At 32.8% G+C, this 20,811-nt stretch overlaps 7 protein-coding genes across 7 annotated transcripts; 5 read left to right on the forward strand and 2 right to left on the reverse strand.

Annotated features, from left to right (window-relative positions):
• Positions 1 to 864: 864 nt before the first annotated feature.
• Positions 865 to 2,600, forward strand: wacA (aquaporin-like protein; the record flags this gene model as incomplete). Its single annotated transcript, XM_020581125.1, has 4 exons — positions 865 to 1,273; positions 1,374 to 1,785; positions 2,034 to 2,053; positions 2,278 to 2,600. The coding sequence occupies 4 exons, from the start codon at positions 865 to 867 to the stop codon at positions 2,598 to 2,600; spliced, it is 1,164 nt and encodes a 387-aa protein (XP_020428710.1).
• A 1,075-nt stretch (positions 2,601 to 3,675) lies between these two features.
• PPL_10348 (uncharacterized protein) lies at positions 3,676 to 9,893 on the forward strand (the record flags this gene model as incomplete). Its single annotated transcript, XM_020581126.1, has 11 exons — positions 3,676 to 4,240; positions 4,316 to 4,563; positions 4,638 to 4,761; positions 4,843 to 5,097; positions 5,195 to 5,833; positions 5,931 to 6,191; positions 6,279 to 6,401; positions 6,471 to 9,158; positions 9,232 to 9,357; positions 9,445 to 9,693; positions 9,772 to 9,893. The coding sequence occupies 11 exons, from the start codon at positions 3,676 to 3,678 to the stop codon at positions 9,891 to 9,893; spliced, it is 5,400 nt and encodes a 1,799-aa protein (XP_020428711.1).
• A 315-nt stretch (positions 9,894 to 10,208) lies between these two features.
• On the forward strand, positions 10,209 to 11,940 carry PPL_10349 (KRR1 small subunit processome component; the record flags this gene model as incomplete). The annotated part of the gene is made up of 3 exons (XM_020581127.1): positions 10,209 to 10,598; positions 10,714 to 11,412; positions 11,923 to 11,940. 3 exons carry the CDS (start codon positions 10,209 to 10,211, stop codon positions 11,938 to 11,940), a joined length of 1,107 nt encoding a protein of 368 aa, XP_020428712.1.
• Positions 11,941 to 12,020: 80 nt separating this feature from the next.
• On the forward strand, positions 12,021 to 13,369 carry trrA (thioredoxin-disulfide reductase; the record flags this gene model as incomplete). The annotated part of the gene is made up of 2 exons (XM_020581128.1): positions 12,021 to 12,382; positions 12,421 to 13,369. 2 exons carry the CDS (start codon positions 12,021 to 12,023, stop codon positions 13,367 to 13,369), a joined length of 1,311 nt encoding a protein of 436 aa, XP_020428713.1.
• A 229-nt stretch (positions 13,370 to 13,598) lies between these two features.
• Positions 13,599 to 14,235, reverse strand: PPL_10351 (2'-5' RNA ligase family protein; the record flags this gene model as incomplete). Its single annotated transcript, XM_020581129.1, has 2 exons — positions 13,599 to 14,016; positions 14,096 to 14,235. The coding sequence occupies 2 exons, from the start codon at positions 14,233 to 14,235 to the stop codon at positions 13,599 to 13,601; spliced, it is 558 nt and encodes a 185-aa protein (XP_020428714.1).
• Positions 14,236 to 14,734: 499 nt separating this feature from the next.
• PPL_10352 (RNA-binding region RNP-1 domain-containing protein) lies at positions 14,735 to 15,950 on the forward strand (the record flags this gene model as incomplete). The annotated part of the gene is made up of 4 exons (XM_020581130.1): positions 14,735 to 14,737; positions 14,837 to 15,378; positions 15,470 to 15,685; positions 15,782 to 15,950. The coding sequence occupies 4 exons, from the start codon at positions 14,735 to 14,737 to the stop codon at positions 15,948 to 15,950; spliced, it is 930 nt and encodes a 309-aa protein (XP_020428715.1).
• A 979-nt stretch (positions 15,951 to 16,929) lies between these two features.
• On the reverse strand, positions 16,930 to 19,544 carry apnB (endonuclease III domain-containing protein; the record flags this gene model as incomplete). The annotated part of the gene is made up of 4 exons (XM_020581131.1): positions 16,930 to 17,371; positions 17,474 to 17,963; positions 18,031 to 18,500; positions 19,534 to 19,544. 4 exons carry the CDS (start codon positions 19,542 to 19,544, stop codon positions 16,930 to 16,932), a joined length of 1,413 nt encoding a protein of 470 aa, XP_020428716.1.
• Between the last annotated feature and the right edge of the window lie 1,267 nt (positions 19,545 to 20,811).

Genomic DNA, 20,811 nt, shown 5'->3' on the forward strand with positions numbered 1-20,811 from the left:
ATAAAATAATAATAACAAATAACAATGAAAATAATGAATAAATAATTATAATATATTTTGAATTGAAACGATCGTTCAACTCAACAAGCAATTCGATTTTTTGTCACTCGTAAAAAGAGAGAGGGACAAGCTTTTTTTTAAAAGTTTATCTAAAGATGAAATAATAAAAATGAATAATATTTATCTAAAAAAGGTAGAATGTAGTGAAGTACACTAATCGAATACTATATCTGTAATTAATATTTGAGTGTTATACACACATTTAAAATAAATACACAATTGTGGATTTCAAGATAAAAACAACACAAAAAGATAAAAATAATGTGGTTAACACATACAGATATTTAAATAATTTTCATTTTCTGTTGTGCGTATATTTCTGTGTTGAGTGTGTGATATATATCTTCAAAAAATATGATAGATAGAGATAAATATTTTTGAAGATATATCATGGTGTGTGTTTATTTTCTATCTTTGTGTCATTTATATGATTGATGTATCATTTAAGTGTATATCATTCAAAAGAATATTTCAATTCTGCCGTTTAACACACTCCAAATTCAATTCCAAAGAAAGCAATTCAATTCCAATCCGAATAATACTTCCAATTTCGTATGACAACATTGGAGATTATCATTTCATTGAACTTATAACTCATTATTAATCCTATTGTATAATTTTATATATTTTTTAGATAACTTTAAGAAAAATAACTATTTTAGATCTATAGAATCTAAAATATTTTGTAAACATAATAAATAATAATAATAAAATAGTATAATATAATAAATTAAATTAAATTAAATAAATATTTTTCTCTATTTATAATTTTATATTCTATATAAATAAAAATAATATAAAACAATGGCATTGTTTCCATTGATCACTAGGTATAGTAATTCCGATAAAAACAAGGTTATTGTGAAGGTACCAGAGTCAAAGCTAAGACAGTTCATTCGTCAGATGATTGCCGAGTTTATTGGAACTGCTTTCTTTGTTTTCATGGTGGTTGGATCTGTAGTATCTGCAACTTTCTTTCAAGCCGATGGAGTCATCCGTATTGTTTTGATTGCTTTCATTCAAGCATTTTCACTTGCCACTATTGTTTGGTTCACTAGTGGTGTCTCTGGTTGTCAGTTGAATCCAGCTGTCACCTGTTCATTGATTACCACCTCTCGTATGGGTTTCTTCAATGGACTTGCTTTCGTAATCATGCAAGCATGTGGTGCATTGGCCGGTGCTTCCTTGGCTAAAGCTGCTACTCCAGGTCCATGTAAGTTTGTTATATCATTGATGAAAAAACGACAAACATAATGTTAATTCTTTTTCAATTAAAATAATTACTAACTAATTATTTTTTTCATTCTTTTTAGATGAAGGAGACCTAGGAGCAACAACAATCAATCCAGATATCAGTATTGCCAATGCATTCTTTTTAGAGTTTATGGCAACTTCTTTGTTGTGTATGGTTGTACTTTCTATGTCTGTGTTCAACGAGTGGGATCAACGTCTCGGTCGTTACGCTCCATTGGCTATTGGTTGCGCAGTGTATGCCGGTGTTGCTTTGTTAGGACCATGGACTGGTGGATCTTTGAATCCAGCTCGTTCATTCGGATCTGCAACACTCAGTGGTGTATGGCATGATCATTGGCTATACTGGGCCGCGCCAATTGCCGGTGGTATAGTAACCGGACTGGTCTGGAGATTCATCCTCAGAGAAAAGGTCGCACTTGTAGATCGTCCATATTCTGAATACGCACCAAATAAATATGGTGTACCAAGAATGTAAATTCAACAAACAAACAAAATAATATTCACAATAATTAAATAATTATCTACCATATATCTAAATAATATACATCCATTTTTAAAAATAAAATAAAATAAAAATAATTTTAAAAAACAAATAAATTCATTTTATTCACTTTTTTTTTAAAAACGACGAATCAATTTTTTAAATTTATTTTTATTTTATTTTTTTTTTGAGAAACAAATTAGATTTGTTTAATTTATTTATCATTTTTTTCATAAAGTAGTAGTAGTAGTAGTACAAGTTATTATTTAGTAGTAAAAGAAAAATGGGAGATTCACTACCACAATTGTCAGATGCAATTCTGAATAACGATTATAATAAGGCGAAAGCATTGATTGAGAGTGGCAATCACAAGTTGGATGAAGGTGATTTCGGTGGGCTGCAACCACTACACTTTTGTGCGAGAACAGGCAATGTCAAGATGGCACAACTGTTGGTTTCGAACGGTGCCAATATCAATGCAGAGAATCACTATGGATCGACACCTATACACGAAGCCGTCAGAAGAGGTGAAGTAGAGATGGTCAAGTTCCTACTGACTCAGAACGCTGATCTTACCATCGGTGACATCGACGACAACACACCACTGCATTTGGCCATCATGTGTGAAGATGGTGAACTCATTCCAATCCTACTCGAGGCCGGTGCACCACTGGATCTCAAGAACAAAGACAACGACACACCCGCTCAAGTCACTCAAGATAAAGAGATTTTAGATTTCATCCAAGAATTCATTAAATATAAAGCTGAACAAAAGTTAAAACAACAACAACAACAACAATCATAATAATAATTCAATAATTTAATAATAGTAAATATATCATATTTAATAATTATGATATTTAAGAAATTGTAAAATAGTTAAACTTAACTACTACCTACCTACTTCAACTCCTTCTATCCAGCACTACTACATAGCCACAACAATAACTTTCTTCTGAAAAAAAAACCAAAACTATATAAACCAAAATCACAATAATCATAGATCTATTTTGATTCACGAAATACAATTTTTGTACAAACAACAACAATAACAGCAGCAACAACAGAAAGAAAAAGACAAAACCAATTTCAAAAAAACAACGTGGCATTTCAAATTTAAATAAAACGAACCAGTTAATTGCAGGTGAGACATTTTAGCTACCTGAGGTGGTGTCTCACCTGACAACAGAAGAATTTCTTGTCTTGAGTATAAGATTTATTTGATAATTTGAATTATGATCCTTAATACTCAAGATACGCAAGTTGGATAGTTTTAGTTTGTAATTTTCCAACAAAACCAACAAACAACAATGAAAAAATAATTTTTAATATCCAATTATCTTATTTGAAGAAACCTTTTTTTTTAAAAAAATAAATAAATAAATAAATCAACAAAGTCTTCAATCGCAAAAATATTCACATCTTATAAAGATAATATATTTTCATTGTTTACAAAACGACTCCCTAAAACGTAAGAAATTTTTATAAAATTCAAAAAAATAAATTTAATTTCGAAAAAAAAAATTTAATTTAAAAAACATTAATCAACAATTTACTTCAATTTTTTTATGTTTTTCAAAATAAGATAGAAAAGCTAAATTAATAAGTTAACTAATTTAACCTTATTATTTAGATACATACGAGAAAGAAAGAATAATAATAATAATAATTGTACATAATTTAATGTAAATAAATACATATAAAGAGAATATTAATTATTTAGAATAACATTACATAGATATATATATATATATAGATAGATAGACATAATAAAATTACAGATAAAGGTTTTTTATTTTTTTTATTTTTTTAGATTAGTTTTGATTTTCATTTTTTATATCACACATTTTAAGTAATAGAATAATAATAATAATAATAATATGAATATAAATAGTGGAATGGGAGGAATGGGTGGAATGGGTGGAATGCCAACACCTCCACCTGGCTGGCAGATATCAATGGATAATATGGGTCGTTTGTTCTATTTCAATCCGATGACACAGCAGCAGTCGTGGGTACCTCCACCAGGTTCAGGTCCGGCAGGATCGATGCCAATTGGTGGCATGGGTGCAACTACTTCGACTACAGGTTCTGGCGGTGGTATGTCACAATCACCGAAACCATTCAACGTATCGAGCCTTGCCAGTTCAAAGTCGTCACTATCCTCATCGAGTTTACCCGAGGGCTGGGAGGAAGCCACCGACAATCAAGGTCGTGTTTACTATATAGACCACATCAACAAAAAGACAAGTTGGATTCATCCAAACTTCTCACAACAGCTACATCAACAACAGCAACAACAACAACCAATCTCAATTCCACAGCAACAACATCATCACCAACAACCAATAGCTTCTTCACCACCTGCTTCTTCCGACTACCCATCCATACAACCAAAGAAACAGAATGATACTTTCTATCCTTCAATGGCTGAATATGGTTATAGTAAGTAATATACTATATATATAGATATGTTAATTAGTTATTCAATTACTAACAATTGATTGATTTGATACATAGATATTCCATCTTCCTCATTACCAGGAACATTGGCACAACAACAACAACCAAAACAACCAGTTAGAGCACCAGAGCCACAGAGACAGAGAACTTCTTCTGCTCCACAAGTTCCACTTCCAACGATAGTTAGACAACCAATTCCAAAGTCAACTACGATTCTCTCACAAACAGCACCACTCTGGGATCTAGAGAAGACAATACCTGCTTGTGCAAATTGTTATTTACCATTCACTGTTATTAGAAGAAGAGTATGTTTTTTTTATTATTATCCTTTCTTTTTTTTTTTTAAAACTATGATTAACTAATTGATATGTACAAATAGCATCATTGTAGATGTTGTCAAAGAGAGTTTTGTGATGCATGCAGTCAAAAGAGAATTGCAATACCACAATTCAATCATTTGGATCCTGTCAGAGTTTGTATATATTGTTTCATTCACACAACTGGTATGTTTATCATAACAATAACAATAATATAATCCTATCGATTTGATTTAACTAATAGATTCTTTGATATTTTACGTTTAGATCATGATAAGACATGTATTTCACGTTTGGTTCCATATTTCTTGGATTTCCACAGAGATCTGAACCACCAATATCAAGCACTAGTTGAAATCTATGATTTCTTATTGAGCAACCAGAACAATGCTGAAAAGATTGATTGTGCATTGGTAGGTGGATTGAAACCATTCTTGGAATATATCTCTAGAATGACAAAAGAGAATCACAAGAGTGATACTCTAACCATTGCTTGTCAAATATTATCATTATTATCAAAATGTATGTATTATTAAACAAGTAAAGATAGAAACAGTTCAATTCAATACTAACATGCGTGTTATCGTTATAATAATAATAATAATAATAATAACTATAGATGAAAAGTTATTGAAAACTATTCAGGAACCAGAATATATTGCTACTCTATTTGATTTGATGTCATGTACAGATATTCCATCGATTAAATTGGATTGTGCCAGACTATTGAAGAACATTGTGTCCAATGTCGACAAGAATGCCAATAGTGCTGCCAATCAGGGTGGTTCGTCGGCTGCCTCCTCGGTTCCACCTTCACCGGCGACACCGGCTACACCAGCATCGACAGCGGCATCGCCAGCCACCACACCCGCTCTCGAGACTCTGAAGCTCTCAAACATTGTAACGAAATCACATATCGTACAGATTGTTTCATTGCTCGAGACACCCATCTCCAAGGAGGAATTCCAATTGGAGCTTCTCAAGATTTTGCGTATCTTGGCACACGACGAAGAATCACTCACAAACATCTCGCAATCCAATGCAATCGAAGCGGTCACACCATTGCTTTCATCAACCAGACCCGACATACTCAAGAGTGTCCTCAAGATTCTCACCAGACTATCGATTCTCGATAAGAAGAACGCTGAGAAACTCTATTCAGTGGGTGGTGTCATCTTCCTCTTGGAGATTGTTACCAAACAAATCGTTCAATTAAATAATATCTTGATAAGATTGTTATACTCATTAAGTAAAACAAGTAAGTAATAGAAAACGAAACAATGATCATTATTTAAAGTTTAACAACAAATTATTAACAAAACAATCATTTTTTTTCTTTTTCTTCTTATCAATAGAATTATGTGCAAATGCAATTGCATCATCAGAGGCAGGTGTTGGAGCAATTCTATTCTTGTACTCCAACTCCACTGGAAATGCAGCATTACAAGAACCAATTCTATTGCTTTTAGATCAAATCTTGGAGTATAATCCAGTGAAACAATTGCATGTTCTAATTTCATCGAATGATGCCTTCATCAAGACTTTGCTTCAATCATTTAGAAATCCAACTCTTGAACCATTGGCACTTTCAATCTTTAACCAACTTTGTTTAACAGGTAAGTTATCATTCAACTAACTAACTAACTAATTATTTTTAAAATAACTTTTATTAACTTACTATTTTAATCTTTAAAACATTTTAGATCAAAGTAAAGAATCATTAAGAACACACGGTTTAATTGAACCAATTCTATCAATGATGTGCGATAAAAGTAAAAATATTGTACTTCCACTTGAAATTTTATCAAGAATTGCTTTAAATAATGGTATGTTTTTTATTAGTATTCTCCACAACAATTAAAGATTTATTAATATTATTATTAAATAATCAATAGAAAAAGCATGTTATAATATATTTGAAGTTGGAGGTATCTCTGTTTTGATTGATATCATGACAACTCCACCACCACAAGTTCCAAAGAAAGAGGTACCAGTTGTTAATGGTGCTCTTTCGCCACTAAGTCAAATACCATACAGTGATTTGGAGGAAATGGCAGAATCAACCTATAATGCTGATCTCAAACGTCATGAACTCTTTAAGAAGGTACAGTACAACACTGTAAAGTTGGTCGGTAACCTATCGCACTCAAAGAACATCGTACAGGAGTTTGTTCACTTTGAAGATGGTGCCGGTGTGAAAGCGTTGGTCGCTCTTCTCAATCCATCGGTTGACGAGTCTGTCAAGCAAGTTGCTTCGGAGGCACTGAGCAATCTCTGTGAGAACGAAGCTTGCTCCATCTTGGTGTTGAGTGAGGGTGGACTTACCTACTCGATGGCATTGCTCTCCTCGTCAAACACCTTGATCAAGACCAATGCACTTCGTCTTCTTCAACGACTCGCTTCTCACTCGCCAGAGATCAAGTTTGTCATTTCCGAGGGTGCTTCCATTCGTCAGATTGTAGAGATGCTCTCTAACCAGTCGCCAGACGTTAAGAAATGTGCAATCTTCTCGTTGGCCGAGTTGTGTAAGGATAACGAATCGAATCGTGAACAAGCATTCAAGTTTGGATGTCTTGGTGTTCTTGTCCAGGCATTCAATAGCTATGTCAACGATCCCAAGACACTGGTTTGTCTATTGGAGATTGTTTCTGGTTTCGCAGGTCAGTCTGACCAATACCGTAGTGTTCTCCTCGGTACCAACATCGTGCAATGCATCATCGAATACCTCTTCCAGAGTATGAGTGCACAAGACGACAACTTTGTCATTCAATCTCAAGTGTTTTCAGTGTTGATTCTCTCACAGATGATCAGAGAGAACATGGGAGACCAAATTAGAAAGATTATCGATTCCGGTATCATCTTGTCATTGGTTCCATTGTTGGCAGTGAAGAACTCCTATCTCCAGGAATACACTCTCACAGTTTTGAATACCATTTCTCGTTCCAGTTCTTCAGATTTGAGAGAATCTTTGATGTCAAGTGGACCTATCCTTGCCAGTCTATCGGAGCTCCTCACCTCAAAGAACGAATCGATTCTCTTGAACTCACTCTCCATTCTTCTGGAGTTGTCAAAGAGTCCGGAATGCGGTGGATATCTTTTGTCTACCAATGCTATCAGTCAAATCTCAGAGTTGATCATCAGTCCCAGCACTCCTCAGCCAGTGAAGAGCTTGGCAATCCACTTGATCTCTTCACTCTTCTCTAGTAACTCTAACAACGCCAATATCTGGGAGATCTTTACAAATAAAGCTGGAATTCCAGGTCTTGTTGCTCTGCTCTCCTCTACCAATATCGTTGCACAAGTCACTAGTGCCAATGCTTTATCGGCGATTGTCGTCGACGGACCAGGTCGAGCACGTGTTGTCGAGTCTGGCGGTCTACCAGCTTTGGTCAACGCTCTCTCCTCATCCAATGTCAATGTTGCATGTGCCGTTTTGGTCACCATTCTTGGTCTCTCACTTGAGGATGAGTTGTGTGAACTCATTGTCAATCTAGGTGCATTGAATCCACTGCTCAACATCCTTTCGAATCCAGAGTTCATGTCGAACAACATCAACATCGACGCCAAGCTCTACTCGTGTGAAACCATCTTTAACTTGGCATCCAATCAACAGTGTCGTGCATTGATTTGCGATACCAAGTTAATCTCACAACTCTTGGATCTCCTATTCATTGGCAATGAGCAATACAAGGTAGTTGCTTGCAAGACACTGGCTGTACTTGCTGCCGATCCAAACACCGCCAAGATGGTATGCGAACAAGGTGGAATAATGGGTCTCGTTCCACTGCTCTCCAGTCCATCCAGTGATGAAAACACAATTATGTCTGCCGCAATTGCACTCACCAATCTCGGTAGATTCAACAATATGGCAAAGAATCATATCATCACCTCGATCAACGACCAAGGTGTAACTGGATTGGACATCATCATTTCGATTCTCTCCATCAAGGAAGGCGTTAAATCAAGTCAAAAGATCAAGCTACAACTTCTCGATCTCCTCACTCTTTGCTCGGATGATGCTTCTTTTGCCACTGTGCTCGAGACACTTCCAAATGCCATTCCAAACCTGTTGTCGCTTCTCTCCGCTTCACTCTCACAGCTCCCGACTGCCAACACCTCGTTGCCAACCACTGAAGCATCGCCAAAGAAGGAATTGGCTCCAGATACCAATCAATTGATGATCGTATTCAAGACACTCTCGATTGTGATTACAGTCTCTAACAATCCAAAGATTAGAAACCAACTAGTCGAACACAATTGTCTCAAGTCAGTATCGATGTTGCTCTCGCCACCACCAGAGCAATTGGTATCACTCGACTCACTCTCGAGCTCCATCTCACTCCTTGATATGCCAACTAAAGAACCAGAGCCACAACAACGTGTTAATTTAGACTCAATCGAAGAGAAAGAAGAAGTCAACAAGCAATGTCTTAATCTCGTATACACATTCTCTTTCTCAGAGAGCGGTAAGACACAGGTTAGAAACTCCAAACTACTTCCAATCGTACAAAGATTCTTGGATTCAAAGATGGAGGATCAAGTTTGTATTGCTCTTAGAACTATGTATAATCTTTCAATTTCAAGTAAGTCTTTAAACCAATTAATTAACAACCAAACACTAAATAATAACACTAACTAACACCTCATCATAAACAGATATAAATAGAGTTGAAATCAATTCAAATGGTGGAATGGATAAGATATTGGATATCTTTACAAAGACAAGCAATCCAAATATTGTATTAAATTCACTTTGTACATTGTATAATTTAATGTTTTTATGTATGTATAAATAATATTGGAACTAATTAATATCTTGGTTGGTTATTTCTAACTTTTTTTTTTTTTTTTTTTTTTTTAATTAATCAGCTGATAATTTCAATTTGTTTATCAAGAGAGATTGTTTTAAGATTCTGTCTCAATGTATCAACTATCCAAATGAAGGTATTCAACTGTGGGCTATAATGATCATCAATCGTCACTTGAACACCGAGAAGTACTCTGAGATCCTTGCTAACCAAGGTGTCATCAGTGGACTCTTAACTATTTTAAGTACTGCCTCGAGTGAGAACCTCATTCTCTATGTACTAAAAACTTTGAATGATATGTCACCATACGGTAAGTTTTATCAATCTTGTCAAACAATTATTATTATTATTACTCCAACTTTACTAACTTTTATTAACAAATAAATAGATCATGCAAGAAAATTAATAGAGAATCAAATTCCAGTTGAAATTTTGAAAGCAATTCAAACTGTTCCAAACACAACCATCAGAGAATTAGCTGAATCACTTTTAAGATGTTTTGGACAATAAAATAATTTATATATGTAATATTTAAAAAAAAAAAAAGAAGAAAAAATATAAATAAAGCGCCTTTTTAATAATTAAGTAACATTTAATTACACTCTTATTTAAATATCATTGTCTTTAGCAATTGCTCAAAAAAAAAAAAAAAAAACTTTAAATTTATCAAAATTAAAAAAAAAAAACTAAAAAAAACGAAACGACACTTGATTAATTTTGTTTTTTTTTACTTCTTTACTTTTTTATTTTATTTTTTTATTAATATTTTATTTATATATTATATATATCTTTAATAAAGATTAGTTGTTTTGTTACAATTAAAGAATGTCAGATACAGAGGATCAAGTTGAAGTTCAAGAACAACAAGAGAAGAAGAAATATGGAAAGAACAAAAAAGAGAGATCTGATTTAGATATTCCAGAGGGTATAGACCCATGGAAACCTTTACCACTCTCCAAAGACGATGTACCACGTCGTGTTTTATATGATGAGTCGTCGTTCTCTACTCTGTTTCCAAAGTACAGAGAGAAATACATCAAAGAGATTTGGCCATTGGTCGAGAAGGAATTGAATGAACACGGTATCGTTTGCAAACTAGATCTCATTGATGGTAGCATGTCTGTCACCACCACCAAGAAGTGTTGGGATCCAGTTGCAATCCTTAAAGCACGTGATCTCATTCGTTTATTATCTCGTTCTGTTCCATTCCATCATGTAAGTTAAAAAAAATGTAAACTAACTTTAGTTATAACTATTGATTTTTAACACCATCTATTTTAACTTTATTATTATTATTATGTTGTGTTGTGTTGTGTTATTGATCATTTAGGCAAAGAGAATTATGTTGGATGAAAATAATTGTGATATTATAAAGATTGGTGGATCCGTTAGAAATAAAGAGAGATTTGTAAAGAGAAGACAAAGATTGATTGGACCGGATGGTGCAACATTAAAGTCGATCGAGTTGCTTACTAGATGCTATGTTTTGGTGCAGGGTACAACGGTTGCTTCGATCGGTCCGTGGGATGGATTGCTCCAGGTCAACAAGATCGTAGAGGACTGCATGAAGAATATACATCCGATATACAATATCAAGGAGATGATGATCAGACGTGAGTTGATGAAGGATGAATCGCTAAAGACAGAGTCGTGGGATCGTTTCATTCCAAAGTTCAAGAAGAACAACGTTCAGAGCAGCAGAGACATTGCCAAAATCAAACAAAAGAAGAAGCAGATCAAACAAAAGAAGAAGGACACCGGTCCATTCGCACCCGCTCAACTACCAAGAAAAGAAGATCTCGAAATGGCAAGCGGAGAGTACTTTTTGTCAGAGGCAAAGAAAGCTGAAAAGAAAAAGAAAGAACGTGAAGAGAAACAAGCAGAGGCTGTCGCCAAGAAACAACAGGAGCGTGCATCTTCACTGGTTGCACCAGCCGAGAAAGAGAGACCACACTACAGCAATAATCAACAAAATAACTTACCATCCAAAGAGGAATCTCTAAAGAAGATTCAAGAGAACTTGAAAATTGTAAATATCATTAATCTATTATTATACTATGTAATCATTTTATTAACAAAACTCCCCTCATCTTTATAAAATAAACAATCTATATATAGAATAAAAGAAAACAAACTGAAGCAACTGCAGAAGATTTTATTCAATCAAAAAAGAACAAGAAATAAATATGATTAATCATAACAAAGATATTGTTTAAAATAAAATATAAATACCACAAAAAAGACAAATCATCATTATCTATACACTCTATCATTTTATAATTATAATAATAATAATATACATATGAATTGCACAAAAAATATGTATATGTTTGTTTATTGGAATAATCCACTAAATAAATTGATTAATAACTTCTCGGAATTAGTTTATCTTAATTAAGATATTGAAATTTCAAAAATCTGATATTTCATTAAATTAACAACTCTAAGTTTGGATTCTTTTGGAACAAATAAGCTTCCACACAAACACACACAACATATTTTACCTTTTTAATTTTAATTTTTTTTATTTTTAAAAAAGGAAATTACAAGACTTTAAAAAAATTTTGTTCATAAATTTTCATAAATTTTTTGAACAAAAAATAAAAAAACTAAATTTCTTTCATCAAATATCATCACATGTTTCGATTGAGTACAAAGTTAACAAGTAATAAAACTTTATTCTCAAAAACAGTCAAATCAGTAACAACACTTAATAACATTACCTACAATACAACTATCAACAACACATCAAGAGCATTCTCTTCAAAGTTATTCAGTAGTATTACTCAGAGTTCATCAACAAGCAAAAAGCTATTTGGACTTATTTCATCAACTACCTTACTCTTACAAGTCAGCAATCAAAATAAAGATACATTATCATTAACAGAGCAATCACAACAACAAAGAAAAATGTCTTCATACTCACCATCAAAGATTGAAAATGTCGTAATCATTGGTTCCGGTCCTGCCGGTCACACTGCCGCCGTCTACACTGGAAGGTATAGTATCAATTGATAAAATTGAGAAATTAGCGAAGAATAAATATTGACTTAATCACCATCCTCTCTTATCGTCGTCGTCGTCGTCGTCGTCGTCGTCGTCATTATTATAGAGCTCGTTTGGATCCATTGATGTTTGAAGGTTTCATGGCTGGTGGAGTTGCCGCCGGTGGTCAATTAACTACTACTACAGAGATTGAGAATTTCCCAGGTTTCCCAGGTGAAATCTCAGGTCCAGAGTTGATGGATAGAATGCGTGAGCAATCGATCAAGTGCGGTGCCAGAATCGAAACAAAGAATATTGTAAAGCTCGATTTGAGCGAACGTCCATTCAAGATTTACATTGAAGACGAACCAGAACCAATCCAATCGAAATCAATCATCTTGGCCACCGGTGCCACCGCCAAGAAGATGGGTGTACCAGGTGAAGAGACCTACTGGAGCAAGGGTATCTCTGCATGTGCCGTTTGTGACGGTGCCCTGCCAATCTATCGTAACAAGCACTTGGCTGTCGTTGGTGGAGGTGATACCGCCTGTGAAGAAGCTACCTTCCTCACTCATTTCGCTAGCAAGGTCACAATGTTGGTTAGAAGAGACGAGATGCGTGCATCGAAAGCCATGCAACAACGTGTCTTGACCAACCCAAAGATCGAGATCATTTGGAATCACACTTTGCTCTCTGCCCAAGGTGGTGACAAGCTCACCGATTTGACCATCCAGAACGTCCTCACCAAGGAGGAGAAAAAGTTGGAAGTCGGTGGTTTGTTCTACGCCATCGGACACGTTCCAAACACTGCTTTCTTGAACGGTCAAATCGAAACCGACGAAACCGGTTACATTATCACCAAGGGACACTCCACCGAGACCAACGTAAAAGGTGTGTTTGCCTGTGGTGACGTACAAGATAAAATCTACAGACAAGCCATCACTGCTGCCGGTACTGGTTGTATGAGTGCTTTGGAGGCTGAAAGATTCTTGTCCCACTAAACCATCGAAACTTTCAAATCCACAATCAAAATAAATTCTTTTTTTTTAAACTATGAGTACTTTTTCTAGGCTCATTAAGCAATTAATTATAAAATATATTTTAATTTAATATAATATCTGGATTGGCATGTTATTTATTTATAAAAATAATCTATGATTTTTTTTTTTTTTTTCAAACTATAATAATATTACAAATATATAAAGTATTTTATTGCCAATTTAAAGTAAATTAATTTGGTGGACCAAGTTTCAAAGTATTGATAACTACGAATGGTGTATCACCAACACGATTTATCATTGGTATTTCGGTGACCATGAATTCGATTGGAGTCAAAACCGCTTTGAATTGTGAGATCTTTGATTGAGTTTCCTTCAATGTACCGAATTGACCGATGGTCATGTGCGGAGTGAATCCACGATCGGACAACTCATTGAAACCTGGTAATGCTCCGGTGAGAGCGGATTGCAATTCATGAATAGCAAAGGGACGGTCGGTTTCCGGCGCCAACCAGAGTACACACTTCTTACCATGTTCAAAGTAAGAGAACTCATTGAATTTGATTTTGAAAGCAGGTACTCTACCTACTGCCTCTTGAAGTTGAGGCAACTTTGATTCAAACATATCTAATGGTACAAATGGGAAAATCCTAATATTACATAATGGAAAAACAAAATTAGATGGAATGAATGAATGAAAATGTTTATCATCATTTTTGTGATATTTACAAATTAATATGTGGCATCCACCTATTGAAAGCGGCATCATGATTTTGTCGCCACTGTTGGACTTGATTGCACAACTCTATAGGCGGGGCAATACAAATTGCTGATTTAAACTCTTTTCTATCAGCTGCACTTGTAGTCATTTTTTAAATTTGTATTTTAAAAAAAAAAATTATATAAGATATTAATAAAAAATAAGATTTATTTTATTTTTTAAAAACTTTCAATTACTTTTATAAATAGTTTGATTGAAGTGCTTTGGAAATTGGTTGCTAAAAAAAATCAGAAATTATTTAAAATGGGAATTTTATCAAAAAAGACTCATAATATTAAATATATATCGGAACGAAATTTTAAATTAATTATATATATATACATTGGTAAATTATCAAGTATTAGTAGTTTAATTATTTGTCAAAATATTTTTGAATATTTATAAGTTTTATAAATATTTAGTTAATAAAAAATAAACATAATTAACAAAATTGTTTTTTTTTTCTAAAATTAAAATAAAATAAAATTCATTAAAAAAAAAAAAAAAGCAAATTTATCAAATTTTATTTTATGCTTTTTTTTTTTTTTTAATGAAACTGGTGATTTTTTTTATTCATATCATTTTAGAAAAAATTTAGTTATAAAAAAATGGTAATATAAATATACTTAAATCTAGATCGTAGATTTGTTGTTGATTATGATGATGATGTTAATATAAAATTAAACTTTTGAAATAAATAACAATTATAGGATGAATCTGTAAAGAGAGATGAATCACAGAATATAGATGCCTATGAGCGATACTCGCCATCGAGATCGAGTAGATCGGGTTACAACGATTATCCACCACCACCATCAGCAAACGGAGGTAGCAGCAGTGGATACGGTAGCGGAAGTGGATACGGTTCCGGTGGATATGGTTCGAGCAGCGGTTCCAGTGGTGGATACAGCGGTGGCGGTGGTCAGACCTATGGTGACTACGGTAGTGGCTACGGAGGTGGTTACGGTGGTGGCTATGGTGGTGGATACAGAGACCGTTATCCTCCACCCCGTGGATATGGCGGTGGATACCGTGATAGAGACTACGGAAGAGATCCAAGAGATCACTACTACAGAGATAGTTACCGTGATCACGGATATGGTGGTGGATACGAACGTAGAGGATACGGTGGTGGTGGCGGTGGCGGTGGTTACGGTGGTGGATATGGAGGTGGTGGTGGTGGTGGTGGTGGATACGGTGGTGGATACAGAGATAGAGGACACCCATACAGAAGACCACCAAGAAGAGAAAAGTATGTTATTTCTATTATTATTATTATTACTTTTTTTACAAAAAAATATTGATAATCTAACTTTATTCTTATTTTTGTTTTTGTGTCTTAGTCATATTATGGATCAAGAAGAAAGAGATAAGAGTAAATGTTTGTTTGTTGGTAATCTACCATACCACTTCAATGAAACACATCTTACTTCTTTGTTTGGTAAGTTTGGTACTTTGGCAAATGTAAATGTCGGATTCGATAGAAAGACTGGACACAACAAGGGATATGCCTTTGTTGAGTTTGAATCGAAAACTGATGCCGAAGAAGCATTCAAACAGTAAGTATTCGAAATTAGAAAACAATAATAAAAGATTGAGATACAATGCGATCGGACAATTGACCTAATCAAACTCTATGTACATGTGAACGATAGCTACAATACAACTGACGTTGAAGGTAGAAGACTTAGATTGGATTGGGATGTCGGTATGGCAAAGAAAGGTATCACCAAGTCAGGCCACGGCAGTGCAACTGGTGATTCTCAATCTTTACCACCACCTCCTCCACCAATCGATATTGATTCAATCCCCAACGACCAATAATTTAAAGTTGGCCAACTTTTAAAACAAAAACAAAAAAAACATAATAGAAACAAAAAAGTATTATTAATAGTTGCGAGTCGAGGCGAGTAAAAAACGAAAGAGTGTAGACAATAGATCAAGGAGACTTACTGATGGATTGACTGACTGACTGACTGACGGAAGGACTTTGACGGGACATAAATAAGATGACTTCTTTATTTATCGCGGAGACGACGACGACGAGGAAAAAGGACAGCCGAATTCGAGGAGGTGACGATGCTGACAAGAAGAGGAGACAACCACTTGACAAAGACAACGAATGACTATTAAAATAACAATAACAATAATAATAACAAGATAATCATTACTTTTTTTTGTTTTGGAAATATTGAAAAAACACTTTTAGGATCACCATAATGTTAACTATTATGTGGATATAAAGGCGACTTTAATTTATTTGACTCAAAAACACCACTAACAACTATTACATACACATAAAATAATATTATTCGATTGATAAATATATAATAGCGACAAATGTCGATGATAGTTGTTTGTTGATTTATGTGGATATATCGTGGATGTTGGATCGATGTAGTTTTGTTATTTTATTTTATTTTATTTTATTGATATTAAAGAATTAATTACGATGTTGGTGGATTATTAAAATGATATGATCAAAATAGAGAAAGAGGAAGAGTGTGAGAAGTGGAGAGTAATTTGATGTTGAATATGATTATGATATCGATGAAAGATATTGGATTGGAGTAATGATTTACAATCGAATAGCAATCGTGTTTATAAGTAAGTGTTCAACTTTGTTAAAAAAAAAAAACAAATCAAACAAACAAATATATACAATAAATATGTTACTCTTATAGTTTATAAACTATCATTAATGAAATAAACTATCTATTTCTACTTGAAATAGATGGTATGTGCTCTTTAATACCTTTTATTGTGTATATACAAATATGAATATTGAGTTAAGCTTTAGAGATTATTTCTCTTTCTTTATAGTTTTCTCTTTTTTTATAGATTTCTCTTTCTTTGTTGTTGTTGGTGTTGATTTCATATTCTGAATACCTGTAGGACAAAGGTGATTGATCTTACATGATTCACACTTTGGTCTTGTTGGTGCGCATACAGTTTGTCCGAATCCAACCAATAACTTGTTGATTTCGGCCCATCGATCTCTTGGCACCCAATCTTGAAGTGCTTTCGTTGTCTCCTCGGGTGTGTTGGTATTGACCCATCCCAAACGATTGCAAATACGATGCATATGAACATCTACTGCAATTCCTTCGACTCTTCCCCAAGCCTGAACAATAAGATTGGTCATCTTTAATCCTATACCTGGCAGACTCATGATATCATTATATGCCTCTGGAATATCACCTTTATACTTCTCTTTCATTATATTTACAATCTTTTTTAGATATCTAAAAAATATAAAAGAAAGAAACCAATCATAATAATAAATAAACAAGATAGCATTAGATATACAATGATAATTAGATATGTTAAGTGTACACTTTACATACATTGCTTTTCTTTTATAGAATGACACAGGATATAATAATGTTTCTATTGTTTCGTGTGATGTAGCTATAATGTTGTCGACAGTCAATCCATGAGCTTTCAACTTGTTCATTGCAGCGTAGGTTACAGCATCTTTGGTCTGTGATGAAAGTAAGCATGCTACCAACACGTGGAACCTCGATACTTTATCTTCTAGTGTATTATCATTGAATGTCTCACATCCTGCCCAATCAACTGGTGCCAATTGCGAACCTCTCATCTCTGCTATCAAATCCCATTCTTCTTTCCAATGTTTTCTATTAGCTTCTAACTTATCTACTGCTTTCTTTACTCTACCTTCAACAACATTCTCTGTAGACACTCTTAGTTTCTTTCTACTGATCAGTGGTCTCTTGGTGTCAGCTGATGATGATGATGATGTTGATGTTGTAGTTGTCGTCGTTGTAGTTGTTGTTTTATCATCTTCTACATCTTCTTCTTCTTCTAACTTTTCTTTTTTAACTATAACATTATATTAATATTATTTATTTTATTATTATTAATTTAATATTATGCATACCACTATTTTCTATTTGTTTGTCCTTTAGATTATGATCAGGAAAACCAGAGAGTGTTGGAGTGTTATTGTCATCATCATTGTCATTTGCATCTTTCTCGTACTCTATTTTGACAACAGATCTTTTCTTGGACATCTTGATATTATTGCTGTTGTTGAGATGATCTTTGTAGTTTTGTGGAAATGATTTTGTGGTGAATGATAGGTTGGAATTTGAATTGAATAGATGTGATGCAATAGTTGATCGCTGATATTGTTGTTGTCGCTGTTGTTGGGGATAGATTTTACTATTAACGAATACTTGGAAATTGGTACTGATGGGGTGTTGTGGATTAGAAATACTTAAAATATTACACCGCAAACACACTTGTTCTATTACCACTCGATATTTTTGATGATGCCAATGTTGTTGTTTTTGGTTTTGGTCAATGCATTGCAAATATTGAAAATATCGTGCTGCAAAGTTTGACTCACTAAATATCAAAGATTTCGTTTTAAGCATCTTTTCACTTTCGAAATCAATGATATTAATTATAGTTCTGTGTGTGTATTCAAACCAAATTGAAGTTCATTCCACCAATCAAAAATTTAACCTCAAAAAGAACCACTTAAAATGTTTATCAAAAAAAAAAAAAAAAAAAAAAAAGCAGTAGTTCTCAAATATTTCAACCAATTTGATGTTTTCTCAAAGTTTAATTTTAGAAGTTAATAACAAATGGGGTTTAATCTTTTTCAACAAATAATTTATTTACAATCCAGATTTACTGTATTTATTTGTTTAAGGATCTGGAAGAAACCCTCTCAACACCAAACAAAAAAAAATAGAGTCAAAACCAGTGTGTAAGGTTCATTAAAATCACTCCTTTCGTTTTTGGTGTAAAGAAAAAAACCATCTCTTTTTTTTTTTTTTTGCTGTTTGAAAAGTTGGGGGGCTACCTCCAAGATTGATTGTTTTATATTAAAAAAAAATTTTTTGACTATCAGTTTTTTTCAAAAACCAACCTTTGGTTACACAAAGAGTGATCGAGTCTTAAGTTTTTTTTTCTTTTTTTTTTTCGTTGTTTAAAAAGTTGGAAGATTGCTATTAATTCCTTGGATTTACACATTTTTTTTGATAGTAGGTGGGCAAAACTCGAGCTTTTATTACACCCCATCGCCGCTACCATCTTCTTCTCTTTTTTTTTTTTCCAATCACTTTAAATTTCAACCAATAATAATAATAATAGTATTTATATAAATAGATAAAATAGAATATAATATTATTTAATTGTTGTTTTTCTGTAAAGTAGTAGTAATAATAAACTTGTATCAAATAAACAATCAAACAATCGAACAAACTTTTTTTTTTTTTAATAATAAAAAACAAACAAAACAAAAACAAAGAATAAATAATGTAAGAAACAAAACATAACTGATCAACAATCGTATTTGTTGTTTATTATCTCAACAGTTGACGACATTTAAGATTCTCATACCAAGTGACAGGTTTCCAAGCTTACTATTTACAAGGTGACCATTTCCTTGTGTATGGAGGACTTTTGTAGTTTTTTTTTGTGTATTTTTTTTTTTTTTTTTTTTTGATCAGTTTTTTTGATTGATCATTTTTTTTGAAAACAATTTGGTTCAAAATAAAAAAATTCAACAAAATAAAGACCTCACACTAAACCACAGGCTTCTCATACTGAAACATCAACAGCAAAATAAAAACTAAAATATTCACACAACACATATAACATAATAATAAAAATAAAATAACAACACATTAATAAATAATAAAAATCAAATCAACTCAACGACTCATCACACATTAAACACAATCAAACATACAAAAACTCAATATATTTATATATATATTTATATTGTTGCTTCACTATAATTTTATTTATAAATTCATATAGTTAATATATATTTCTAGAAAATATATAGAATCATTCAAAAGTAGTCCACTTGTAATATTATCAAAGAAAAGGTAGTTGATAGATTCATAGTAATTTAATCATGACAGTTAACAAAAACAAATCAAATCAAAGCAAAGCAAAACAAACAAATTGGATTATGCAAGGATCAAAATAGTCGACACTCAACAATTATAATAGTTGAAATAGTCTATTGAATATTGAATTTAGCTATACTATTTTTATTTATATTTTCAAAAGAATGAACATTTAAATCAATGACAAAACAAACATTTGGCATAAATAGAATAACAATCAACTCAATAGATAAAGTTATTAAACATGGCAATTAACACAACTGCAGTATCATGCGAATATTATCATATATGCTCGTGAACTATATATATGACTCAATCAAATCAATCGAGGATCACATCATACTTAGATCTATCCCTTCAAATATTTAGTTTAGTTTTTTTTTTTTTTTTTTTTTTTTTTTTTTTTTCGATCCAAATCTTATTTATTTGACCATTATTATTTTTTGATCCACCCACTTGAAAAAAAATAACATAAAAATTTTCAAGCTATTTTGTGTGGTAAAAACCTTTTTTAGATCTTTTTTCACAATCAATTATTACTGCTGGTGTTACTTGTTATGTGATTAAAATTACATTTATCAAATTATATGTTCAAAAAAAAAAAATCAAATACGAAATAATTAATTATCCAATATTTTAAAAATAACATATTTTATTTTATTTTTTTAAACAAAAAAAAATAAAATCACAACGAATCAATCAAAAAAAAAGACATAAATACTTTGCAAATCTAATCCAAATTGTTTTTTTTATTTTTTATTTTTTTATTTTTTATTTTTTCCTATTTTTTT

The sequence above is a fragment of the Heterostelium album genome (genome assembly GCF_000004825.1).
Source record: "Heterostelium album PN500 unplaced genomic scaffold PPL_scaffold12, whole genome shotgun sequence".
NCBI classification, from domain to species: Eukaryota; Evosea; class Eumycetozoa; order Acytosteliales; family Acytosteliaceae; genus Heterostelium; species Heterostelium album.